This window comes from Coffea arabica, chromosome 5e (assembly GCF_036785885.1).
Source record: "Coffea arabica cultivar ET-39 chromosome 5e, Coffea Arabica ET-39 HiFi, whole genome shotgun sequence".
NCBI lineage: Eukaryota > Viridiplantae > Streptophyta > Magnoliopsida > Gentianales > Rubiaceae > Coffea > Coffea arabica.
In genome coordinates this window covers 48124908-48151862 of record NC_092318.1, presented here as the reverse complement: position 1 = coordinate 48151862, position 26955 = coordinate 48124908, and the positions used below count along the sequence as shown (strand labels likewise).

Genomic DNA, 26955 nt, shown 5'->3' with positions numbered 1-26955 from the left:
GTTTTCTTCCTGTTGAGGTTTGAGGCCCGCCCAAAGCGAATTCTTCATAGATCATACATTCAGGCTGATAGTGAATTTGCCGGTGATAGTGAACCTCTGCAAGTTCATTTCAAGTAACTTAAGGGAACAAAGGAGTTAAAAAATTGTTTGGACAAGAGTTATTTGATTTTTTTTTTAATTTTGAGACATTCCCTAAACACATTTTGTTACTATCCTCTTACCCCACTACCATAAAACAGGAGAAAATGCTAAAATGTAAAACAAAATGTTTATCCACAATTTTTCCATATTTATCCTTTTCAAAATTACATATTAAATCGAAAGTATTAACGTTTTAGTCTAAACTTCTATGATAAAGATACTAAAATGTAAAAAAAAATATTAGCCATATTTCTTTTCTCTATACCTTCTTCATTTCTTCCAATTTTTAAATCACCCCACCCAATCCAACTTTCTGCCTTTTAATTATCCAAATTTAAAGAAAAATATTTTTACAAATGTTGTAATTTTATTAGTTGCACAAACATCGAGTCTGCGCGAATCATTAGTTTATGTAAAATAAGCCTCAAAAACATGAAATCCACGAAGGAAACAAATCAAGGCCCAATAATTTATTCAAACAAACCAGTGCGTGAGCCAATCTTCAATAACAATGAGTGAGCCAAACTTCAATTAAATGGGCATTAATAAATTCCTCATGTTTCTATACCAACCTCTTATTTTTGTAAAAAATGTGTACTTACTGGCCATCCCACATTAAATGCCTCGAAAATAAAGTACTATCACAACTGCATAACTGCTTTTTTATAATTAGTGTACAAAGTAGGCATAACTGCCATCACATCTTTCTTTGTACTAGTTGAAAGTACTATAACATTATTGCTGGCTTTACTAGGAAAATAGCACCATAGCAGGAAAGTTTTTTCAATGCGTGAATCTATTGCCACTACATGTCCCTACAGGAGAAAAATGATGTGATCTAGATCACACTCCACAAATTGCAAGATATACAGAAAACAGAATAGTTGTATTGCCAAAATGGCGATTACAAGCGGAACAAAGCAAGTTCTAGCAGAGGGAGACAAAGGCTGAGGGTAAAACTGAAACCTCAATTATTGTAGCAGTACCAATCTTGAACTGAACTTTTAGTCTAAGGATAAACCTCAATGAGACAATTTTGAACTGAACTTTTAGTCTAAGGATAAACCTCAATGAGACAGCGCACACCCAACACTGGAAGTACTTTGTAGTCACTGAAACCAGCATCTTGGAAAAGCTTTGCCCATTCTTTCTCAGTTCTTTCTTTAGCACCGAAACACATCAACATCTGCATGTCCACAACAAATTGTGTTTCAACTGACTCGTCGTCTTTCATGTGGCTTTCCAAAATCATGTCGATAATAATGACTTTCCCCCCTTTGTCTCTCCCTGGAATAGCCTCTTTGCAGTTCTTGAGAATCTTCACACAATCATCATCACTCCAGTCATGGAGAATCCACTGTTTTCCAGTAAAATCACAAAATTTAGAATACATAATTAGCTGTGTTGGCGTCCTAAATTAAGATTATCACACTCCATCACTGCCTCACGCATCGATTAATGAGCGCCAAGAACTCCAGTTTCTATAGCAAATATTCTAGCCTCTCAAGCAAAAATTTTGCATATGATTATTAAAGCTGGACGTTCAATTGTTTATATTTTAGTTCATTGAAATCGTTGTAGACTTGTATATCAACAACGGATTTCATAGAAAATATCCTTAATTACCTTGAGCAAGATTGCATCAGCAGCAGGTACCTTCTCTAGCATATCTCCCGCAACAAAGTCCAAGTTCTCAGTTCCCTCTTGGTCGGCAATCACGTGTGGGAGATCACACACAACACACTCCAAGTTGGGGAAATTTTGGGCAATGGCCCTAGCAACTGCCCCTGTGCCACCCCCAACATCCACTAAAGATGTCAAGCCGTCAAACACAAACTTGCATTGGGTCATCATCACCTGAACGGTTAAAGTAGAATCATTGGCCATGGCTTCGTTGAAGAGGTTTGCAAAATTAGGCTCTTCAGCAGCATAAGCCCAGAAGTTTTTCCCGTGCGCCGTATGAAATGGAGAGGGATCATCATTCCTGAACCACTCAGTCAAGGAATTCCAGGGCTTCACTAAAACAGGATCGCCCGTATAAAAGATAAATGCCCTTAAATTGAAAGGCTCCTCTTTTAAAAGAAGACGGCCTGCAGCTGTGAGGGCATAGCCTTGATCTTGTAGAACAAAGAAGCCGGCATTTGATAAGAATCGCATCAAGCGATAGATGTGGTTAGCCTTCGAAGGGTTAATTGGAAGGGCAGAAACCAGCTCAGAAAGTGTGATAGGCTTCCCATGTTGATTGATGGCATCCGGGATTCCCAGTTCAATTGCACATTTTAGAGATGCAGACTTTCTGAAGTTGAGTATTTGGTTGCCTACATGATTTTGAGCTGCAAGAAGCTCAGTAAGATTCTCCACTCTTTCCATTCCTGCAACTTTTCGAATCAATGATTTAGGCTGCTTGATTATTGCTTTACAAGTTGGGCAAAAATGGTTTCCAGTTTTTATAGCAGGTGAGCACAGAGACCGACGGCATTTGCCTGCACTTAATATAAGTCTTTCATTTTTTTATTTATTTTTTTGCTGATTAGTGTGAATTAAAAACATTCGAACGAGTTCCGACTCGTCTCTTTTGGGCTTGTAAAGTTAAAAAACCAAAGGCCTTGTCAACAGGTGGTGTGGGCTGTTTAATTGGTCCAGCCGGCTTCAAATCCTTGGTCGCGCATCCCAATTCCGTTGCTCAAATGACACATTGCAAGACGCATTGCAACAACGTAAATTCTTGTAACTCAACTCACATATAAAATTAAAAGAACTGTCACGTGACGGAATTAGTGAATTTAACATGGAATGATTTTTTACATCCGCAATTGGATTGTGACCGAATGTCTGTAACTGAGGATTTGATGCCTTTTCAACTTAATAACCTTGATGTTGTACTAAGTCAACAACGAACAAAATAAGCCAAAAAAAAGGGCTCTCAAATGTTTTTTTAGTACTCTAAGCAAGAAATTACGAGCAACTGAGAACGCATTTGTGCTCTGTTCATTGTTGATAATGAAACACAGTGTTACATGCACCAAAGATTTGATAAGTAGCAAAATTTGCACAATCTCTGCTCGGTCCTCACCAATCAGCTAAACTAAGTATCATGCAATCAGAATAGAAGACGACTCACGAATTAAAAAAAAAAAAAGATAGAAGAAGATCAGGAATACAATTAACAGATTGTTAGTGAAGCCCTGGAATTTCTTGACCGAGTGGTTCCAGAATGATGATCCCTCTCCAATTGATACTGCATATGGGAATAATTTCTGGCATTACAACGCTCAAGAAGTTCGATTTGGAAAAATGTTCAATGAGGCCATGGCTAGTGATAATCATTTGTCTGTAGAAGTGCTGATGACCAAATGCAAGTCTGTGTTTGAAGGCTTGACAACTTTGGCTGATGTTGGGGGTGGCACAGGCAAAGTTGCTAGGGCCATTGCCCAAAACTTTCCTAACATAAAATGTACTGTGTATGATCTCCCACACGTCGTTGCTAATCAAGGAGGAGCTGAGAACTTGGAATTTTTAGCTGGAGATATGTTTCAAAGTGTACCCCGTGCTAATGCAATCTTGCTGAAGGTAACTAAAGCCACCTTGTCACTGAATTTCTGATTTTTTTTTAATAGCAGAAAAAATTTATGATTTTCTTATTAAGTTTTCTGTTTTTTGCTCTCATTTGGAATGATTTGCACGATTTGAAACTTATATTGAATCTCTCATAATAATTTGTGATTATATCGGCAATTAAACAGCGGATCCTTCATGACTGGAGTGATGAAGACCGTTTGAAAATTCTCAAGAACTGCAAAAATGCCATTCCAGAGAAAGACAATGGGGGGAAGGTGATCATTATAGACAGTGTAATGGGAAGCCAGATACAAGATAAGACATCATTTGAAACATCCCTTAAAAACTTGATAATATTGTATGTAAATATTAGAGTTCAACACCCCCCCCCCCCCCAAAGTTCTCAAGATATACGAGGGTACCTTCTTAAATGCACAAGTTTCCTAATATTGTCCTCTCTTCACCACTTCCTCTCTTCTCTCCTAAAATCTTAACCTCTGATTATGTTACCACTCTACTGTGTGAAATGTAACAAAAATGAAAAGCACAGTTAAACAGAGATTCAATTTATCTCTATTATTGTTCAAAAGAATGACACGAGTAGTTCTAGTAGTACAATTTGATTATTAAATTTTAGGGTTAAATGCCAAAAAACTCCCCACAAACTATATACCCAATTGCAGTTTACCCCATAAACTATAATAATAGAAATTTTGCCCCCTTGAATGATATGTTTGGACAACACTACCCCTACTATCTTACTTTTTTTTTCTATTTTCTCTATTCGCTTTTTCATTTTTTCCTTTTCTCCCTTTTTTCCCTTTCATTTTCTTCTTTTTCCCTTTCTCTCGTGGAACTAGCCAATGTTTCCCTCTAGTGCAAAAAGACTTACATCAAAATTTTTAATATTTTAAAACCACTTTTTTTATTTGTTTATTTGTTAAATTCATTCTTAATAATTTATCATAAACTCTTTGTTATTACAAAATCTATGTAACTTATATCGTAAAGTGTATTAATCTAGTAATTAAACAATTTAAGTACCTATAAATCAATTAAGAGTTCACAGTTACTCAACTACTTATAACAAAAGTAACATATTATATATCACATAAAAAAGAAAAGTTAACAATTGTTATTTGTAGTGAAATAAAAAGATAAGAAGAAACAACAACAGTAGTTCATTTTTTATTTGTTATTGATACTACTAATAATGGATTAATCAATATCTCTATTTTGTTATTATATATTTGAATAGTTTAATTTCTTAAATGACATTGACTTCAACATTTGGAAAAAAAATTTTGCATTCCATAGAATTCTTTTATAAAATATTGACATATAAAATTAAGAAATAAACAAGCTTTGACTAATCTAGTACACTGATTTAAACAATGTTTAAAGAAAAAAAAGGAAGAATCTAAAAAAAAAATGATGGGGAAAAAGGAAAAATAACAATGCTTAAGATAAAAAAGGGGTAGATTTGTCTAATAATATCATGAAAGGGGGCAAAGTACCTACAAACATAGTTTTGGGGGTAAACTGCAATAACGTATTCATTTGGGATTTTTGCATTTTTCCCTAAGTTTTATCTGCGTGGATATATAAATTTCTAAAGGTACTTTAAGCTTTTATATCAAAAAATGATTTCATTGTTAATGAAAATAACATCCTATTATATCCTCAAAAGTGTTGCAAATAATTCAAAATAGACGAGTAACCATGTCCTCATGTAAATTAATTCAGAATATAATACTACTTGGAGAATCCTATTTTTGAGGGATTTAAAAAATAAATAAATTTTGCAATGTTAAATGTTAGTATAGTATCTCAGTACAAGTGGAGTGTGCATTTACAAGATAAATTCAGCCTAGCTGTTGCAAAACTATTTTTAAAATATTTTTCTTATATAATAACGCTACCCAATCAGGAAGAGCTGAACCCATTATTTTCCATGGCGCAGGAGGAGACTATGCGTTTGGCTCTTGTGCATTCCGATTTCATCCAGAAACTGGTAATGCTTTTCAACATCGGCCAGCATCTTGTCTATGGACGGCAAATTCACTTTTCCAGATGAAACGCCAGCTACCCACCTGGCTTGTAGCTCCATCATGAGAAAAATTATTGTCAATTTGTCAAAAACAAAAATGTCAAAATTAGCTGATCAAAATTGACTCTAAAGTATTAATTAAGTAAAATCATTTTCTCTCTTAATTACAAGAACAATATTAAGACTAACCCGGTTCGATATTCCAATAAAAGAAAGAATTGGAGCAAGTTGTGGAGGAAAGACGTGCTTGTAAGACGGACGAACTTGGTTGTCATCAATAGTAACAATCCCCTTTGTGTTTCAAAAATGAAAATCATATTTGAACCTTCTTTTTTTTTTGGCAAAAATCCCCAAACCCGGGGAGAAGGTGCCAACTCCTATTTTTATTGGAGAAAAAAAAAAACAAAATAAGAGTGTCAACAAGATAGCATGCGTCAAAGAAACTAAGAAATCTATTCCCTTACAATCTGACGACGAATACGAAGGCATTCGTCCCTATCTAAAACTAAAGATGCCCTGACTCAAAATGGTAACTGGTAAGGGGAATTGTAAAAAACATTTTCATTGAGTTGCAAGGCCGCTAGCTTATCTGCAGTAGCATTTGCCTCTCGATAAACATAAACAACTGAGGCAGCCAACTCCTGGGAGAGCCCCCTAACCCATCGTAGAACATTACATAATGGCCATTTGGCTAGCGCTCCTGAACAAATCATGTGAACCAGGACTCTAGAGTCCACCTCCACCAATAGATGATTACAATCCCTTTCCTGGGAAAGCAACAGGCCATGCATCAGCGAGAAACTTTCAGCTGCCAACACATCAACATCTCCAAATTCTTTATAGAAAGCAAAGATGAGGTCACCGTAATGATCCAGTAGAATACCGCCCCCTACTTCTTTTCCAACTGCAACACTGGCGTCCGTGTTCAGTTTGACGTGAAATTGAGGGGACGAAACCATTTCATCACCATAACTGAGGGATGACGAAGTCGAGAGGAGGCAAAGCCAGCCCAAAGATCATCCATGTCCCCACGAAAATGACTTGCAAAGGAAATCCTACGGCTCCCAACGGTTCAATAAAATGATTAATCTTGACAATCACCTCTTGAACATTAAACCTAGCTCCCTCAAATCTTGCCCGATCGCGCATTTTTCATATAAACCAAATAATAATAGAGGGCATGGCACTATGAATGTGATCCTTCAAAGTTTTTGAAGATGAATAAAATCAAGAAACCCACATCGCCGAAAGTAAGGACTTCATGACATCAAGAATACCAAATCATCTTGTAAAATGGTCCTAGACAATTGTAGCACTTGGCCCGTGAAGCAGCAAATTACTCACCGACTCCTCCTCCTGTAGGCAGCAATCACATCTAGACACTAAGGAGATGCCGCGCTTTCTCAAAGTCAGATCTAGAGGCAATAAGTTCCTCAAAGCACACCAAGTAAAAAGGGAGACCTTTAAAGGCAGAATGTTACACCAAAGTAACCTTTTAACCAACGTTGCATTCCTGCTGGAGCGCAAACCTTCCCACGCTGACTTGATCGACAAACACGCTGCAGCCGATGGCAACCATCCCATCACGTCATCTAGGTCAGGATAAAGAAAAAGCTAAGAGACATGTTGAACCAAATGGGCTGAAAGCCATTACTGCAATTTCGATATGATCCATCCACCCGACGTATAAAAACTCCACAACCAGCATATAAGGGGGATTATGCACTGCTACCACTTCAGTTATTGGAGCCGAAATTAGCCAACGAACATACCAAAAATCCACAATCCCCTTACCTAAGCACCATCTGATATTCTCCTCAACAAATAAATGGATCTCATCGAGTCTTCTCCAAGCCGCAGAAGGACGATGAACTTTGACTAGAGACGAATGCACCCCCTTGATATATTTTGGACGCATGAAGGCAGACCAAACCGAGTTATTCAAATGGAGCCGCCACAAAAGTTTGCAAGAAAAAGCCTGATAAGTATCTTCAAAAGAACGGAATCCCAAACTTTCCTCTTTCAAAGAAAAACAAAGATTATCCCAAGATGTCCAATGAACCCGCTTATTATCAACATTCTGATCCTACAAAAATGCATTACAAATGCTGCCTGGCCTTACAAACACTGCCTTGGGAGGATGTAAAACAGTTAGTAAGCATTAATCCCTTTTACTTGTAGTTATATCCTCTCCCCTTAAAAAATTAGCAATCATATCATATTAATCCCCTTTGTAAACACTCCTGTCCTCTTTCCATAGAACAATATCAACCATGTCATCTTAATTGTAGTCAAATTTATTAGAATTTTTTTAACGAATACTCATTCGGTACTCTTAACATACCTAAATCACGTCTATCTTACTATAATAATACGCATGGTCACAATTAATGCATCCACTGCATTTCGACATTTTGCCGAGTTGATAATAGTTTTTTTTTTTTTAATTATAACACTTAAAACTCTTTTAACTAGGTAACCATCAAGCACCCGTTAAGGAAATCATTTTATTATTCTTGAAATGTACAATTGTATATTTCCAGTCCATACCAGATTGTAAACCCCCATATTATTGTATGTCACTGTCCAGCTCTAGGCTACTGCCACTTAAAACTTAGAAGGGTCTCCACCTATTATTAGGATTCGGCAAATGAAATGTGGGCTTTAATTACTGGTGGTCACCAGATTAAAAGGAAAAAAGAAAAACCATGTGTAGGTTGATACCCGGTAGCATGGAGAATGGCATCAGCAGCAATTAGAGCTCCATCCTTGAAAGCTATTTCGCCATTTTCATAGCAATACTCGACCTGCAAGTTGCTTGAGTAGTTGGAATTGCATACTGATATAAAAAAACATGTCTACCAAAATAATAATAATCACAAAAAAAAAAATCCAAACAAAGGAATTTTATATACCATATAAAAAAGGATAAATCTTTTATACACTGACTATATATATACCAGCAGGTCTAGATATATGCTACATATACAAAATTTGATATTTAAATTCAAATTTAAATGATGCGGTATCCATCCAACCCTATCAGTGCATACACTGACAGTGTAGGAAAGGATTTTAATGGCAAGGGTAAATATATTATATATTGACAGTGTATGCATTAGCGAGTCTAGATACATGCCACATATATAAAATTTGGTATTTAAATCCAAATTTAGTAAGATTCGAAGGATTTTTTGACTTTGGTTTAGTAAGATTCATTCATTTTTTAACTTTTTTTTTGGGTGGCAGTGGATTTCAGTTTTCTCCCTATTGAAATTTGAGGCCTGCCCAAAGCGAATTCTTCATAGATCATGCATTCAGGCTGATGGTGAATTAGCCAGTGATAGTGAACCTCTGCAAGTTCATTTCAAGTAACTTAGGGAACAAAGGAGTTAAAGGATTGTTTGGACAAGAGTTATTTGATTTTTTTTTAAAAAAAAAAAATTTTGAGACATTCCCTAAACACATTTTGTTACCATCCTCTTATCCCCCTACCACAAAGCAGGAGAAAAATGCTAAATGTAAAACAAAATGTTTATCCACAATTTTTCCATATTTATCCTTTTCAAAATTACACATTAAATTGAAAGTATTAACATTTCAGTCCGAACTTATATGATAAAGATACTAAAATGTAAAACAAAATATTAGCCATATTTCTTTTCTCTTTACCTTCTTCATTTCCTCCAATTTTTAAATCACCCCAACCAATTATCCAACTTTCTGCCTCTCAATTATCCAAATTTAAAGAAAAATATTTTTAAATATGTTGTAATTTTATTAGTTGCACAAACATCGAGTGTGCTTGAATCATTAGTTTACATGAAATCCACAAAAAGAAACAAATTCAGCCCAATAATTTATTCAAACAAACCAGTGCGTGAGCCAATTTTCAATTAAATGGGTGAGCCAAACTTCAATTAAATGGGCATTAACAAATTCCCCATGTTTCTATGCCAACCTGATTTTTGTAAGAAATGTGTACTTATTGGCTATCCCACATTAAATGCCTTAAAAATAAAGTACTAGCACAACGGCATAACTGCCATCACATCTTTCTTTGTACTATAACATCATTGCTGGCTTTACAATGGCAGGAAAGTTTTTTCAATGCGTGAATCTATTGCCACTACATATCCCTACAGGAGAAAAATGATGTGATCTAGATCACACTCCACAAATTGCAAGACACACAGAAAACAGAATAGTTCTATTGCCAAAGTGGCGATTACAAGCAGAGCAAAGCAAATTCCAACAGTGGGAGACAAAGGCTGAGGATAAAACTGAAACCTCAATTATTGTAGCAGTACCAATCTTGAACTGAACTTTTAGTCTAAGGATAAATCTCAATGAGAATTTTGAACTGAACTTTTAGTCTAATGATAAACCTCAATGAGACAGCGCACACCGAACATTGGAAGTATTTTGTAGTCACTGAAACCAGCATCTCGGAAAAGCTTTGCCCATTCTTTCTCAGTTCTTTCTTTAGCAGCGTGACACATCAACATCAGCATGTCCATACCAACTTGTGTTTCAACTGACTCGTCGTCTTTAATCTGGCTTTCCAAAATCATGTCGATAATAATGACTCTTCCCCCTTTGTTTCTCCCTGGAATAGCCTCTTTGCAGTTCTTGAGAATCTTCACACAATCTTCATCACTCCAGTCATGGAGAATCCCCTGTTTTCCAGTAAAATCACAAAATTAAGCTTATCACACTCCATCACTGCCTCACGCATCAATTAATGAGAGCCAAGAACTCCAGTTTCTTTAGCAAACAGCCTCTCAAGCAAATATTTTGCATATGATTATTACTGTTATTCTTTCATACAACAGGCGCCTATGTTAGCGATCTTGCAAATCAACTGTTAAAGCTGGACGTTTAATTGTTTATATTTCTGTTTATTGAAATCGTTGTAGACTTATATATCAACATTGTCTCAATTGTTTCTTAATTATTCGAGTGGATAAGGAAAAAACGGATTTCATCGAAAGTATCCTTAATTACCTTGAGCAAGATTGCATCAGCAGTAGGTACCTTCTCTAGCATATCTCCTGCGACAAAGTCCACGTTCTCAGTTCCCTCTTGGCCGGCAATCACGTGTGGGAGATCACACACAACACATTCCAAGTTGGGGAAATTTTGGGCAATGGCCCTAGCAATCGTCCCTGTGCCGCCCCCAACATCCACTAAAGATGTCAAGCCGTCAAACACAAACTTGCACCGGGTCATCATCACCTGAACGATGAAAGTAGAATCATTGGCCATGGCTTCATTGAAGCGGTTTGCAAAATTAGGCTCTTCAGCAGCATAAGCCCAGAAGTTTTTCCCATGCGCTGTATCAAATGGAGCGGGATCATCATTCCTGAACCACTCAGTCAAGGAATTCCAGGGCTTCAGTAAAACTGGGTCGCTCATAAAAAAGATAAGTGCCCTTAAATTGAAAGGATCGTCTTTTAAAAGAAGACGGCCTGCAGCTGTGAGCGCATAGCCTTGATCTTGTAGAACAAAGAAGCCGGCCTTTGATAAGAATCGCATCAGGCGATAGATGTGGCTAGCTTTTGAAGGGTTATCCGGAAGGGCAGAAACCAGCTCAGAAAGTGTGATAGGCTTCCCATGTTGATTGATGGCTTCAGGGATTCCCAGTTCAATTGCACATTTTAGAGATGCAGACTTTCTGAAGTTGAGCATTTGGTTGCGTACATGATTTTGAGCTGCAAGAAGCTCAGTAAGATTCTCCGCTCTTTCCATTCCTGCAATAGTACAGAGACCAACGGCAAAAATGGTTTCCAGTTTTATAGCAGGTGAGCACAGAGACGAACGGCATTTGCCTGCACTTAATATAAGTCTTTCATCTTTTTTTTTTTGCTGATTAGTGACAATTAAAAACATTTGAACAAGTTCCGACTCGTCTGTTTTGGGCTTGTAAAGTTAAAAACCAAAGACCTTTTCAACAGGTAGTGTTGGGCTGTTTAATTGGTCCAGCCAGCTTTAAATCCTTAGTCACGCATCCCAATGTAGATTCTCCAAACTCAACTCACACGTAAAATTAAAGAACTGTCACGTGACGGGAGTAGTGAATTTAACATGGAATAATCTTTTACGTAGGCGATTGGATTGTGACCGAATGTCTGTAACTGAGGATTTGATGCCCAGTTCAGCCTTTTCAACTTAATAAATAACCTTGATGTTGTACTCAGTCAGCAGCGAACAAATTGAGACCAAAAGAAGGGGCTCTCGAATGTTTTTTCAGTACCCTAATCACGAAATTACGAGCAACTGAGATCGCATTTTTTTCCTTCCTTTTTTGGTATGCATCTTCAACAACTATTACTTTCTTACGGCTATGATTAAGCCACTTCGCATTGCCAAATTTTCTAATAATCCAAATTAAGCAAAGTAAATAAGTATTTTGGAATTTCACACTAAATGTAAAAGGAAAAAAAAATCTCAAAAATATTTCAAAATGTTAGATTACTAATCACGTCCATGTTTCCGAGATTGCGAACATATGTATGTACTATTGAACAATGATGAGTACTTGTTTTTGTCTAGGATTAAGCCTTAAAATAGTTGATAAGCAAGTGTTTTGGATTGCACACTAAAAGGGAAAAGATTTCCAAGAATTAAAAAAGTTAAATTGCTGGCGTTGTTAATGTTGAATATGTCCTTTTGCACGGTGATTATTATTTAGTCCTATTGCATTTTGGCTAAAATGCGTAATTATGTAAGAATTCAGAAATTTTGGGTCATTTATCATTATTAAAACAGTAAAGAAATCATATCCACATCTGTTCTCATGAAAAGTCAAAGATAAATGCACGAGTTCTTCAAATGCAGTTTATAGTAATCCACCCAAGGCTAAATTTTGAGCTTCAAAAATTCTATCCGCACTTTTATTTTAATGTGTGATTTTATATGTAACGGTGGGGTGGATTCTCCATGACTGGAGCGATGAAGACTGTGTGAACATACTCAAGAACTGCAAAAAGGCCATTCCAGGAAGAGACAAAGGGGGAAAAGTGATTATCATAGACATGGTGATGGAGAGCCAGTTAGAAAATCATGAGTCTGTTGAAGCCCAGATTTGTTTTTACATGCAGATGTTGGTTCTTTATACTCTTTTGGGATGCTGGCTTCAGCGGCTATAAAGTCTTTCCAGTGTTCGGTACAAGGGGTCTCATTGAGGTTAATCCCTAATAAAGGAACATTAATACCATAAAAATCTGTTGACCTTGCTATATTTATGCGTCTTGATGTATCTCACTGAGGTAGTGAACCTCTGCATTTGTGTTTGTTTGCTGGAATATTTTATAATCTGTTGATCTTGCTATAACCATGTTGGTAAGAGACTGCACTTTGTTTGTTTCCCAGAATAATCTCTGCCCTTGAATTCAATGCATATGCTTTATGTATACAAATAACAAAGATTACTTCCTGCAAGTGTTTTTTCTGGTGCTTAATTGTGGTAATGAAACACAGCGTTACATGCACCAAAGATTCGATAAGTGCCAAAATTTGCACAATCTCTGCTCGGTCTACACCAATCAGCTAAACTAAGTATCATGCAATCAGAATAGAAGACGACTCACTAATTGAAAAAAAAAAAGAAAAAGAAAAAAGAGAGAGAGATAGAAGACGATTCAGGAATACAATTAACAGATTGTTTGTTCAATTTTCTGTGTGAATTAAATCACGAAATATACTCGAGTACTATTGCTTATTGAATTGCTTTGACCAATGATTATCCGAGAACTCTTACCTGATCCCTCCTTGAAGGCGACATCACAAGCATATTGGTCTTCAAGATAAAAAGGTATTATTGGTGCAAATTGGAATTGACCCTTCGTCTGACACAGTATCTTCTCTCGAAAACAAGTCCAATGACACTTTGCATTTTTATCGAATATTCGCTTAATACATTTTCCAAACATATTTTTATTTCATGAACATTACATCCAAAAATTATAACCGCAATTTCTTTCCCAAAATCTCTTCCTCAAAATGCAATTCAAACATCCTCTTAATTTTCTACAAAGGAAAGCTTTTAGAGCTCAAGCAAACATCACTCGCACTAGTATCACCTAACCAATTCTGCAGCTTCCCTTCATCCAATATGCAAACATCACGTGTAGGAGCTCATGTCAAACTCTTACCATATATTCAAGGTGAATTTTTACTTTAAAAAGAGATGGACAATCGTTTCTTGTTGGATTATTCTCACTACATTTATATATTTTGCTTTTAGTACACCACGAGACTTGATGATGTACGAGTAGTTTTCTAAATTCACGGGCCAAAGTTGAAGATTTCTAAATTTAGTTTTTATTTCATAGATAGATATACATGATCATGACCATGACCAGAATTGAAACTCTTGGCTTGCTCGTAACCTTTATTCCTTGTTGCCAATCGTCAAATGTGCTTACATGTCGCCTGTACTCAGTTGCACTTAGCGTATTGTACATGGAAACTGAAGATGAATGAAATAGGGCTTCGCTAAGCATTGAATTAGTGAAGAATAAAAAAAAAAGAAATAAAGAAAAAGAGAGTTCCTTCTGTAAATGAATTAATTTCTGAAGATCCATGCCACACTTTCTTGCCTAAAACCACTCTTAGGGTCTCCACGTCCCAGATTGCAAAACCTGCATGCCTATTTGCCCAACTCAAAAAATTCAAATTTAATGCATTTGGGCCCAAATTAATCAATAATTTATTTTTACGCCAAACTGTAAAACTTAAGTTAATAGTTGCAACAACAATTTTTCAAGAGAAAAAGCCCTCTGCTATTTTATGTGAGAGGCCACATTAAACAAAATTTCCTTGACGAGTCAAAATTAAAGAATCGATCTTTTGTGAGCCCATACAAGATTAAAAAGCACCCCGACACTAATATGAGATTTTGACAGGTGTCGAGCCTGTGCAATAATAAATACCTACTCGAGAAAAAATAAATTTTCTGTGTATAGTAGTGAGTAGGGTCGAATCCACAGGGACTGGGAAAAATTTGATTCCTTTCAAGTTCGGGACACGGGGGATTTTTATCAGAAATAAACTAAAAATAATTAAACAATTTAACTAAAAATAATTAAATAATTTAACCAAAAATAAATAATTAATTAATACAATTGTAAATAACAATTAAATAAATGATAAATAAATTCTAGCCAAGGATACAACTACGCAGACACAGTCCATTCATCTGATAATTGATGCAAAGAAGGTTCACTTAATTTAATTAATAGGCTAGTTATAGTCACCGATAAACTCTAATGACCAGCTTTTCCTTAATTTATTGATAACCAAGGTACGACCGTTGATTACCCCTAACCAGGAAATACTCCTAGGTACGACCGTAGGAATTAATTTCCTAATTGCATTAAAAACTAGAAAAGCCTAACCCAAATTAATAACACGCTACGAGGGTTATTTAAATCAGATTGCATGTCCTCCTAGTATGTGAAAATACTAGTTGTCACTAATATTAACCAACTAAACAATTACGGATTTAATTGATTAATTTGACAAGAGATTAATAAGTCAAATTGCACATCGGGCCCTTGATATCCAATTAACAAAATAATCCCATGGAAATTAAAATAGAAAACATGCAAATATTAATAAATTAAGGAACACGTAAAATTAATTAGATCTCACAGATATTTGGGACTGCGTCTTCGCGTTGATCCTTGACTAGAGGAGAAAATTAGCCACGCCTCATAAGAAAATTCCCACGCAATTTAAATGGAATCAAATACATAAATAACTAACTAAGAATTTAGGAAGAAACTTGAGTCTCCGTAGACTCTTTGAACCAAAGTTGCACACTACAAACAAGGAAAGGAAGAACTCCTCTGAAAACCTGATACTACCTCTCTTCCTCTCCGTAGAGAGAAAACTAATCTAATGTCTTCTGCCAGCCCTCCTCTAGTGCCTTTTCCTCCTTTTATCTTTAGCACTAGTTTCCTAAGAGAACTAGTGACGTAGGAATCAAATTGGAAAAGCTCCTTTCATTATCAAAGTCCATCTTGACTAATGAGTATATCTCCCACAATAAGAACACATTTTCTAAATCAATGTTACGTGGTCCCCGCAGAATTCTCTCCTTTTGATTTCTTATTGCTAGTGGACTTGCCAGGACTTAATAATAGGAAGGCAACTCTTCATCAGCAATTCCGTTGGTTTGCACAATTTGGGCTGATTGTGGAAAGCTTTTAGAAACTTTCACGTGTGGAGAAATCTTCTCAAGAAGGTCCCCTTTTAGCACTTTTCTGCTCCACTTTCTGAAATTATATCCAAATACCAAATATAAATATATATTGACAATTAAAACAATATTTGGCACGGATAAAGAGGAAAATTAATGATAAAATTACTAACAATTAATACCCTATCAATTCCCCCCACACTTAAATCATGCTTGTCCTCAAGTATGGGAACACTGAACTCAACAATGGCTAACTCTCATTTCATTTACTGCCAAGCTACGCTTATCCCAAAATCAAGTTTTAGTGGCTAAGTGTCAAAACATATTTCTCCCGGTTAGCTCCTGAAATCATAGACTCGTCCAATTCATGGCTAACTCGTCTAAGAAATTAAAATATTAAACTAGCAAAAGTTAGCAATTGGGTCAACTGAAAATCAAAATCTCAACATTGAAGAACAAGGATCGGCAGGCCAACATGATCATAAGCTTACTTATTATTTTCTTTTCTTTTCTTTTTCTTTTTTTTTAAATGAATAAATGCATTAAACATCAGTTCTCATCATCAAGGATAGCCACAACATCACATTCATATTAAACCAGAAAATTCATCAATAAATTGAAAACTTCATCAATTCATCCAAAACCAAGAAGTAAACCACAAAATTCATCACTTTAACTACCACTAGGTACTAATTAAGCTTCATTAAGTGAAGGAGAAAGTTCAATCACCACTCACCTAGTAAACAAGAGAGGAAGAGTTGTTTGTCACCTTAGCTTCCCAAAACACTTCACCAAACCACTTACTAACACCTAAAGAAGAGATTTTATGGAGTAGAAACAAGTCTAAGTGATTGCTTTGGATGATTTGCATTAGATGGATGCCAAACTTTGAAGAGTTTTTCTTTCTTCCTTGCTCAAGGTGGCCGGCCACAATGGAGGTAAGAAATGGTGATTTTTGTGGTAATTTTGAGATATTTAATGAATTGGTCAAATAAGTCAAAAGGTGAATAGTTGTCATAAGTTACAACCACTCTTAAGGTGACACTTGTCACTTCCTTTAAAACATCTCTATCCTTTAAGTCCCTCTCACATCAATCACATCTCAACCTCTACTTATCTCTTAACACCCGATAAATTTCAACCAATATCCGAAACTTAACCTAATTGGCTGAATTTTTCCGAACTTCTCACACTAGTGGGTCCCACGTCCGGTATACGCTCTTAATTTCTCAAAATCTATTCGATACTAGAAAAATCATCTAAAAACTATATTTACTCATAAAAATTATCTAGAAAATTTTCCAGATACAGAAAGTGCAGAAAACAAGTCATGAAAAATGCGAAAACCTAGAAAATGCAATTTACGGGTTCTCACAATTTTCATAGCAATACTTGACCTGCAAGTTGCTTGAGTAGTTGGAATTGCATACTGATATAAAAAAACATGTCTACCAAAATAATAATAATCATAAAAAAAGAATCCAATCAAAGGAATTTTATATACCATATAAAAAAGGGTAAATCTTTTATATACTGATAGTGTATATACTAGCAGGTCTAGATGTATGCTACATATACAAAATTTGATATCTAAATTCAAATTTAGATGATATGGTGTTGGGCTCTGAGAGAGCCAAACTTGGGGAGAATTTAACCATGAGCTAGAATGGGAACCACAACCATGGGTTTGACACCACATCCAACCCAAAACCTTAAGGCATTGGGTCTATGGATCATTTCCACTTATATGTTCCTCATTCTACTCATCTCTTTCCGATGTGGGATATTGATTCACACTTGATATCCCAACAATCTCCCCCTCAATTGTGAATTTCTTCTACATCGAACCTCTCTCCCTAGCCCATCCACTCCATCAAGCCCACTTCAATCTGGAGTGTACGATTCTTGCTCAAGAGCCCACATGCCCTTGCCTCACTGCAGGTCTGCATGATTTTTTTTTTCCCCGCTCTTATCCAAGCCACGTCTTACCACTCCCACTGGCTTTTTACCCTGGAGTCACTGCCCAGCCGAACCATCGGCTCTAATACTACTTGTTGGGCTTTGAGAGAGCCAAACTTGGAGAGAATTTAACCATGAGCTAGAATGGGAACCACAACCATGGGTTTGACACCACATCCAACCCAAAACCTTAAGGCATTGGGTCTATGGATCATTTCCACTTATATGTTCCTCATTCTACTCATCTCTTTTCGATATGGGATATTGATTCACACTTGATATCCCAACATATGGAATTCATCCAACCCCGTCAATGTATATACTAACAATGTAGGAAAGGCTTTTAATGGCAAAGGTAAATCTTTTATACATTAATAGTATATACACTAGCGGGTCTAGATACATGCCATATATACAAATTTTGATATTTAAATTCAAATTTAGTAAGATTTAAAGGATTTTTTAACTTTGGTTTAGTAAGATTCATACATTTTTTAACTTTTTTTGTTTAGCTGGCAGTGGATTTCAGTTTTCTTCCTGTTGAGGTTTGAGGCCCGCCCAAAGCGAATTCTTCATAGATCATACATTCAGGCTGATAGTGAATTTGCCGGTGATAGTGAACCTCTGCAAGTTCATTTCAAGTAACTTAAGGGAACAAAGGAGTTAAAAAATTGTTTGGACAAGAGTTATTTGATTTTTTTTTTAATTTTGAGACATTCCCTAAACACATTTTGTTACTATCCTCTTACCCCACTACCATAAAACAGGAGAAAATGCTAAAATGTAAAACAAAATGTTTATCCACAATTTTTCCATATTTATCCTTTTCAAAATTACATATTAAATCGAAAGTATTAACGTTTTAGTCTAAACTTCTATGATAAAGATACTAAAATGTAAAAAAAAATATTAGCCATATTTCTTTTCTCTATACCTTCTTCATTTCTTCCAATTTTTAAATCACCCCACCCAATCCAACTTTCTGCCTTTTAATTATCCAAATTTAAAGAAAAATATTTTTACAAATGTTGTAATTTTATTAGTTGCACAAACATCGAGTCTGCGCGAATCATTAGTTTATGTAAAATAAGCCTCAAAAACATGAAATCCACGAAGGAAACAAATCAAGGCCCAATAATTTATTCAAACAAACCAGTGCGTGAGCCAATCTTCAATAACAATGAGTGAGCCAAACTTCAATTAAATGGGCATTAATAAATTCCTCATGTTTCTATACCAACCTCTTATTTTTGTAAAAAATGTGTACTTACTGGCCATCCCACATTAAATGCCTCGAAAATAAAGTACTATCACAACTGCATAACTGCTTTTTTATAATTAGTGTACAAAGTAGGCATAACTGCCATCACATCTTTCTTTGTACTAGTTGAAAGTACTATAACATTATTGCTGGCTTTACTAGGAAAATAGCACCATAGCAGGAAAGTTTTTTCAATGCGTGAATCTATTGCCACTACATGTCCCTACAGGAGAAAAATGATGTGATCTAGATCACACTCCACAAATTGCAAGATATACAGAAAACAGAATAGTTGTATTGCCAAAATGGCGATTACAAGCGGAACAAAGCAAGTTCTAGCAGAGGGAGACAAAGGCTGAGGGTAAAACTGAAACCTCAATTATTGTAGCAGTACCAATCTTGAACTGAACTTTTAGTCTAAGGATAAACCTCAATGAGACAATTTTGAACTGAACTTTTAGTCTAAGGATAAACCTCAATGAGACAGCGCACACCCAACACTGGAAGTACTTTGTAGTCACTGAAACCAGCATCTTGGAAAAGCTTTGCCCATTCTTTCTCAGTTCTTTCTTTAGCACCGAAACACATCAACATCTGCATGTCCACAACAAATTGTGTTTCAACTGACTCGTCGTCTTTCATGTGGCTTTCCAAAATCATGTCGATAATAATGACTTTCCCCCCTTTGTCTCTCCCTGGAATAGCCTCTTTGCAGTTCTTGAGAATCTTCACACAATCATCATCACTCCAGTCATGGAGAATCCACTGTTTTCCAGTAAAATCACAAAATTTAGAATACATAATTAGCTGTGTTGGCGTCCTAAATTAAGATTATCACACTCCATCACTGCCTCACGCATCGATTAATGAGCGCCAAGAACTCCAGTTTCTATAGCAAATATTCTAGCCTCTCAAGCAAAAATTTTGCATATGATTATTAAAGCTGGACGTTCAATTGTTTATATTTTAGTTCATTGAAATCGTTGTAGACTTGTATATCAACAACGGATTTCATAGAAAATATCCTTAATTACCTTGAGCAAGATTGCATCAGCAGCAGGTACCTTCTCTAGCATATCTCCCGCAACAAAGTCCAAGTTCTCAGTTCCCTCTTGGTCGGCAATCACGTGTGGGAGATCACACACAACACACTCCAAGTTGGGGAAATTTTGGGCAATGGCCCTAGCAACTGCCCCTGTGCCACCCCCAACATCCACTAAAGATGTCAAGCCGTCAAACACAAACTTGCATTGGGTCATCATCACCTGAACGGTTAAAGTAGAATCATTGGCCATGGCTTCGTTGAAGAGGTTTGCAAAATTAGGCTCTTCAGCAGCATAAGCCCAGAAGTTTTTCCCGTGCGCCGTATGAAATGGAGAGGGATCATCATTCCTGAACCACTCAGTCAAGGAATTCCAGGGCTTCACTAAAACAGGATCGCCCGTATAAAAGATAAATGCCCTTAAATTGAAAGGCTCCTCTTTTAAAAGAAGACGGCCTGCAGCTGTGAGGGCATAGCCTTGATCTTGTAGAACAAAGAAGCCGGCATTTGATAAGAATCGCATCAAGCGATAGATGTGGTTAGCCTTCGAAGGGTTAATTGGAAGGGCAGAAACCAGCTCAGAAAGTGTGATAGGCTTCCCATGTTGATTGATGGCATCCGGGATTCCCAGTTCAATTGCACATTTTAGAGATGCAGACTTTCTGAAGTTGAGTATTTGGTTGCCTACATGATTTTGAGCTGCAAGAAGCTCAGTAAGATTCTCCACTCTTTCCATTCCTGCAACTTTTCGAATCAATGATTTAGGCTGCTTGATTATTGCTTTACAAGTTGGGCAAAAATGGTTTCCAGTTTTTATAGCAGGTGAGCACAGAGACCGACGGCATTTGCCTGCACTTAATATAAGTCTTTCATTTTTTTATTTATTTTTTTGCTGATTAGTGTGAATTAAAAACATTCGAACGAGTTCCGACTCGTCTCTTTTGGGCTTGTAAAGTTAAAAAACCAAAGGCCTTGTCAACAGGTGGTGTGGGCTGTTTAATTGGTCCAGCCGGCTTCAAATCCTTGGTCGCGCATCCCAATTCCGTTGCTCAAATGACACATTGCAAGACGCATTGCAACAACGTAAATTCTTGTAACTCAACTCACATATAAAATTAAAAGAACTGTCACGTGACGGAATTAGTGAATTTAACATGGAATGATTTTTTACATCCGCAATTGGATTGTGACCGAATGTCTGTAACTGAGGATTTGATGCCTTTTCAACTTAATAACCTTGATGTTGTACTAAGTCAACAACGAACAAAATAAGCCAAAAAAAAGGGCTCTCAAATGTTTTTTTAGTACTCTAAGCAAGAAATTACGAGCAACTGAGAACGCATTTGTGCTCTGTTCATTGTTGATAATGAAACACAGTGTTACATGCACCAAAGATTTGATAAGTAGCAAAATTTGCACAATCTCTGCTCGGTCCTCACCAATCAGCTAAACTAAGTATCATGCAATCAGAATAGAAGACGACTCACGAATTAAAAAAAAAAAAAGATAGAAGAAGATCAGGAATACAATTAACAGATTGTTAGTGAAGCCCTGGAATTTCTTGACCGAGTGGTTCCAGAATGATGATCCCTCTCCAATTGATACTGCATATGGGAATAATTTCTGGCATTACAACGCTCAAGAAGTTCGATTTGGAAAAATGTTCAATGAGGCCATGGCTAGTGATAATCATTTGTCTGTAGAAGTGCTGATGACCAAATGCAAGTCTGTGTTTGAAGGCTTGACAACTTTGGCTGATGTTGGGGGTGGCACAGGCAAAGTTGCTAGGGCCATTGCCCAAAACTTTCCTAACATAAAATGTACTGTGTATGATCTCCCACACGTCGTTGCTAATCAAGGAGGAGCTGAGAACTTGGAATTTTTAGCTGGAGATATGTTTCAAAGTGTACCCCGTGCTAATGCAATCTTGCTGAAGGTAACTAAAGCCACCTTGTCACTGAATTTCTGATTTTTTTTTAATAGCAGAAAAAATTTATGATTTTCTTATTAAGTTTTCTGTTTTTTGCTCTCATTTGGAATGATTTGCACGATTTGAAACTTATATTGAATCTCTCATAATAATTTGTGATTATATCGGCAATTAAACAGCGGATCCTTCATGACTGGAGTGATGAAGACCGTTTGAAAATTCTCAAGAACTGCAAAAATGCCATTCCAGAGAAAGACAATGGGGGGAAGGTGATCATTATAGACAGTGTAATGGGAAGCCAGATACAAGATAAGACATCATTTGAAACATCCCTTAAAAACTTGATAATATTGTATGTAAATATTAGAGTTCAACACCCCCCCCCCCCCCAAAGTTCTCAAGATATACGAGGGTACCTTCTTAAATGCACAAGTTTCCTAATATTGTCCTCTCTTCACCACTTCCTCTCTTCTCTCCTAAAATCTTAACCTCTGATTATGTTACCACTCTACTGTGTGAAATGTAACAAAAATGAAAAGCACAGTTAAACAGAGATTCAATTTATCTCTATTATTGTTCAAAAGAATGACACGAGTAGTTCTAGTAGTACAATTTGATTATTAAATTTTAGGGTTAAATGCCAAAAAACTCCCCACAAACTATATACCCAATTGCAGTTTACCCCATAAACTATAATAATAGAAATTTTGCCCCCTTGAATGATATGTTTGGACAACACTACCCCTACTATCTTACTTTTTTTTTCTATTTTCTCTATTCGCTTTTTCATTTTTTCCTTTTCTCCCTTTTTTCCCTTTCATTTTCTTCTTTTTCCCTTTCTCTCGTGGAACTAGCCAATGTTTCCCTCTAGTGCAAAAAGACTTACATCAAAATTTTTAATATTTTAAAACCACTTTTTTTATTTGTTTATTTGTTAAATTCATTCTTAATAATTTATCATAAACTCTTTGTTATTACAAAATCTATGTAACTTATATCGTAAAGTGTATTAATCTAGTAATTAAACAATTTAAGTACCTATAAATCAATTAAGAGTTCACAGTTACTCAACTACTTATAACAAAAGTAACATATTATATATCACATAAAAAAGAAAAGTTAACAATTGTTATTTGTAGTGAAATAAAAAGATAAGAAGAAACAACAACAGTAGTTCATTTTTTATTTGTTATTGATACTACTAATAATGGATTAATCAATATCTCTATTTTGTTATTATATATTTGAATAGTTTAATTTCTTAAATGACATTGACTTCAACATTTGGAAAAAAAATTTTGCATTCCATAGAATTCTTTTATAAAATATTGACATATAAAATTAAGAAATAAACAAGCTTTGACTAATCTAGTACACTGATTTAAACAATGTTTAAAGAAAAAAAAGGAAGAATCTAAAAAAAAAATGATGGGGAAAAAGGAAAAATAACAATGCTTAAGATAAAAAAGGGGTAGATTTGTCTAATAATATCATGAAAGGGGGCAAAGTACCTACAAACATAGTTTTGGGGGTAAACTGCAATAACGTATTCATTTGGGATTTTTGCATTTTTCCCTAAGTTTTATCTGCGTGGATATATAAATTTCTAAAGGTACTTTAAGCTTTTATATCAAAAAATGATTTCATTGTTAATGAAAATAACATCCTATTATATCCTCAAAAGTGTTGCAAATAATTCAAAATAGACGAGTAACCATGTCCTCATGTAAATTAATTCAGAATATAATACTACTTGGAGAATCCTATTTTTGAGGGATTTAAAAAATAAATAAATTTTGCAATGTTAAATGTTAGTATAGTATCTCAGTACAAGTGGAGTGTGCATTTACAAGATAAATTCAGCCTAGCTGTTGCAAAACTATTTTTAAAATATTTTTCTTATATAATAACGCTACCCAATCAGGAAGAGCTGAACCCATTATTTTCCATGGCGCAGGAGGAGACTATGCGTTTGGCTCTTGTGCATTCCGATTTCATCCAGAAACTGGTAATGCTTTTCAACATCGGCCAGCATCTTGTCTATGGACGGCAAATTCACTTTTCCAGATGAAACGCCAGCTACCCACCTGGCTTGTAGCTCCATCATGAGAAAAATTATTGTCAATTTGTCAAAAACAAAAATGTCAAAATTAGCTGATCAAAATTGACTCTAAAGTATTAATTAAGTAAAATCATTTTCTCTCTTAATTACAAGAACAATATTAAGACTAACCCGGTTCGATATTCCAATAAAAGAAAGAATTGGAGCAAGTTGTGGAGGAAAGACGTGCTTGTAAGACGGACGAACTTGGTTGTCATCAATAGTAACAATCCCCTTTGTGTTTCAAAAATGAAAATCATATTTGAACCTTCTTTTTTTTTTGGCAAAAATCCCCAAACCCGGGGAGAAGGTGCCAACTCCTATTTTTATTGGAGAAAAAAAAAAACAAAATAAGAGTGTCAACAAGATAGCATGCGTCAAAGAAACTAAGAAATCTATTCCCTTACAATCTGACGACGAATACGAAGGCATTCGTCCCTATCTAAAACTAAAGATGCCCTGACTCAAAATGGTAACTGGTAAGGGGAATTGTAAAAAACATTTTCATTGAGTTGCAAGGCCGCTAGCTTATCTGCAGTAGCATTTGCCTCTCGATAAACATAAACAACTGAGGCAGCCAACTCCTGGGAGAGCCCCCTAACCCATCGTAGAACATTACATAATGGCCATTTGGCTAGCGCTCCTGAACAAATCATGTGAACCAGGACTCTAGAGTCCACCTCCACCAATAGATGATTACAATCCCTTTCCTGGGAAAGCAACAGGCCATGCATCAGCGAGAAACTTTCAGCTGCCAACACATCAACATCTCCAAATTCTTTATAGAAAGCAAAGATGAGGTCACCGTAATGATCCAGTAGAATACCGCCCCCTACTTCTTTTCCAACTGCAACACTGGCGTCCGTGTTCAGTTTGACGTGAAATTGAGGGGACGAAACCATTTCATCACCATAACTGAGGGATGACGAAGTCGAGAGGAGGCAAAGCCAGCCCAAAGATCATCCATGTCCCCACGAAAATGACTTGCAAAGGAAATCCTACGGCTCCCAACGGTTCAATAAAATGATTAATCTTGACAATCACCTCTTGAACATTAAACCTAGCTCCCTCAAATCTTGCCCGATCGCGCATTTTTCATATAAACCAAATAATAATAGAGGGCATGGCACTATGAATGTGATCCTTCAAAGTTTTTGAAGATGAATAAAATCAAGAAACCCACATCGCCGAAAGTAAGGACTTCATGACATCAAGAATACCAAATCATCTTGTAAAATGGTCCTAGACAATTGTAGCACTTGGCCCGTGAAGCAGCAAATTACTCACCGACTCCTCCTCCTGTAGGCAGCAATCACATCTAGACACTAAGGAGATGCCGCGCTTTCTCAAAGTCAGATCTAGAGGCAATAAGTTCCTCAAAGCACACCAAGTAAAAAGGGAGACCTTTAAAGGCAGAATGTTACACCAAAGTAACCTTTTAACCAACGTTGCATTCCTGCTGGAGCGCAAACCTTCCCACGCTGACTTGATCGACAAACACGCTGCAGCCGATGGCAACCATCCCATCACGTCATCTAGGTCAGGATAAAGAAAAAGCTAAGAGACATGTTGAACCAAATGGGCTGAAAGCCATTACTGCAATTTCGATATGATCCATCCACCCGACGTATAAAAACTCCACAACCAGCATATAAGGGGGATTATGCACTGCTACCACTTCAGTTATTGGAGCCGAAATTAGCCAACGAACATACCAAAAATCCACAATCCCCTTACCTAAGCACCATCTGATATTCTCCTCAACAAATAAATGGATCTCATCGAGTCTTCTCCAAGCCGCAGAAGGACGATGAACTTTGACTAGAGACGAATGCACCCCCTTGATATATTTTGGACGCATGAAGGCAGACCAAACCGAGTTATTCAAATGGAGCCGCCACAAAAGTTTGCAAGAAAAAGCCTGATAAGTATCTTCAAAAGAACGGAATCCCAAACTTTCCTCTTTCAAAGAAAAACAAAGATTATCCCAAGATGTCCAATGAACCCGCTTATTATCAACATTCTGATCCTACAAAAATGCATTACAAATGCTGCCTGGCCTTACAAACACTGCCTTGGGAGGATGTAAAACAGTTAGTAAGCATTAATCCCTTTTACTTGTAGTTATATCCTCTCCCCTTAAAAAATTAGCAATCATATCATATTAATCCCCTTTGTAAACACTCCTGTCCTCTTTCCATAGAACAATATCAACCATGTCATCTTAATTGTAGTCAAATTTATTAGAATTTTTTTAACGAATACTCATTCGGTACTCTTAACATACCTAAATCACGTCTATCTTACTATAATAATACGCATGGTCACAATTAATGCATCCACTGCATTTCGACATTTTGCCGAGTTGATAATAGTTTTTTTTTTTTTAATTATAACACTTAAAACTCTTTTAACTAGGTAACCATCAAGCACCCGTTAAGGAAATCATTTTATTATTCTTGAAATGTACAATTGTATATTTCCAGTCCATACCAGATTGTAAACCCCCATATTATTGTATGTCACTGTCCAGCTCTAGGCTACTGCCACTTAAAACTTAGAAGGGTCTCCACCTATTATTAGGATTCGGCAAATGAAATGTGGGCTTTAATTACTGGTGGTCACCAGATTAAAAGGAAAAAAGAAAAACCATGTGTAGGTTGATACCCGGTAGCATGGAGAATGGCATCAGCAGCAATTAGAGCT

General features: G+C 36.2%; 3 protein-coding genes across 3 annotated transcripts; all 3 read right to left on the bottom strand.

Moving 5' to 3' along the window:
• Positions 1-1008: 1008 nt before the first annotated feature.
• Positions 1009-2617, bottom strand: LOC113688402 (strychnine O-methyltransferase). Its single transcript, XM_027206209.2, has 2 exons — positions 1768-2617; positions 1009-1498 (listed from the first exon to the last, which is right to left on the bottom strand). The coding sequence occupies exons 1-2, from the start codon at positions 2509-2511 to the stop codon at positions 1196-1198; spliced, it is 1047 nt and encodes a 348-aa protein (XP_027062010.1). The 5' UTR covers positions 2512-2617; the 3' UTR covers positions 1009-1195.
• A 7201-nt stretch (positions 2618-9818) lies between these two features.
• On the bottom strand, positions 9819-11552 carry LOC140006635 (tabersonine 16-O-methyltransferase-like). Its single transcript, XM_072048875.1, has 2 exons — positions 10757-11552; positions 9819-10428 (listed from the first exon to the last, which is right to left on the bottom strand). Exons 1-2 carry the CDS (start codon positions 11498-11500, stop codon positions 10126-10128), a joined length of 1047 nt encoding a protein of 348 aa, XP_071904976.1. The 5' UTR covers positions 11501-11552; the 3' UTR covers positions 9819-10125.
• A 7899-nt stretch (positions 11553-19451) lies between these two features.
• LOC140006634 (strychnine O-methyltransferase-like) lies at positions 19452-21065 on the bottom strand. Its single transcript, XM_072048874.1, has 2 exons — positions 20211-21065; positions 19452-19941 (listed from the first exon to the last, which is right to left on the bottom strand). Exons 1-2 carry the CDS (start codon positions 20952-20954, stop codon positions 19639-19641), a joined length of 1047 nt encoding a protein of 348 aa, XP_071904975.1. The 5' UTR covers positions 20955-21065; the 3' UTR covers positions 19452-19638.
• Between the last annotated feature and the right edge of the window lie 5890 nt (positions 21066-26955).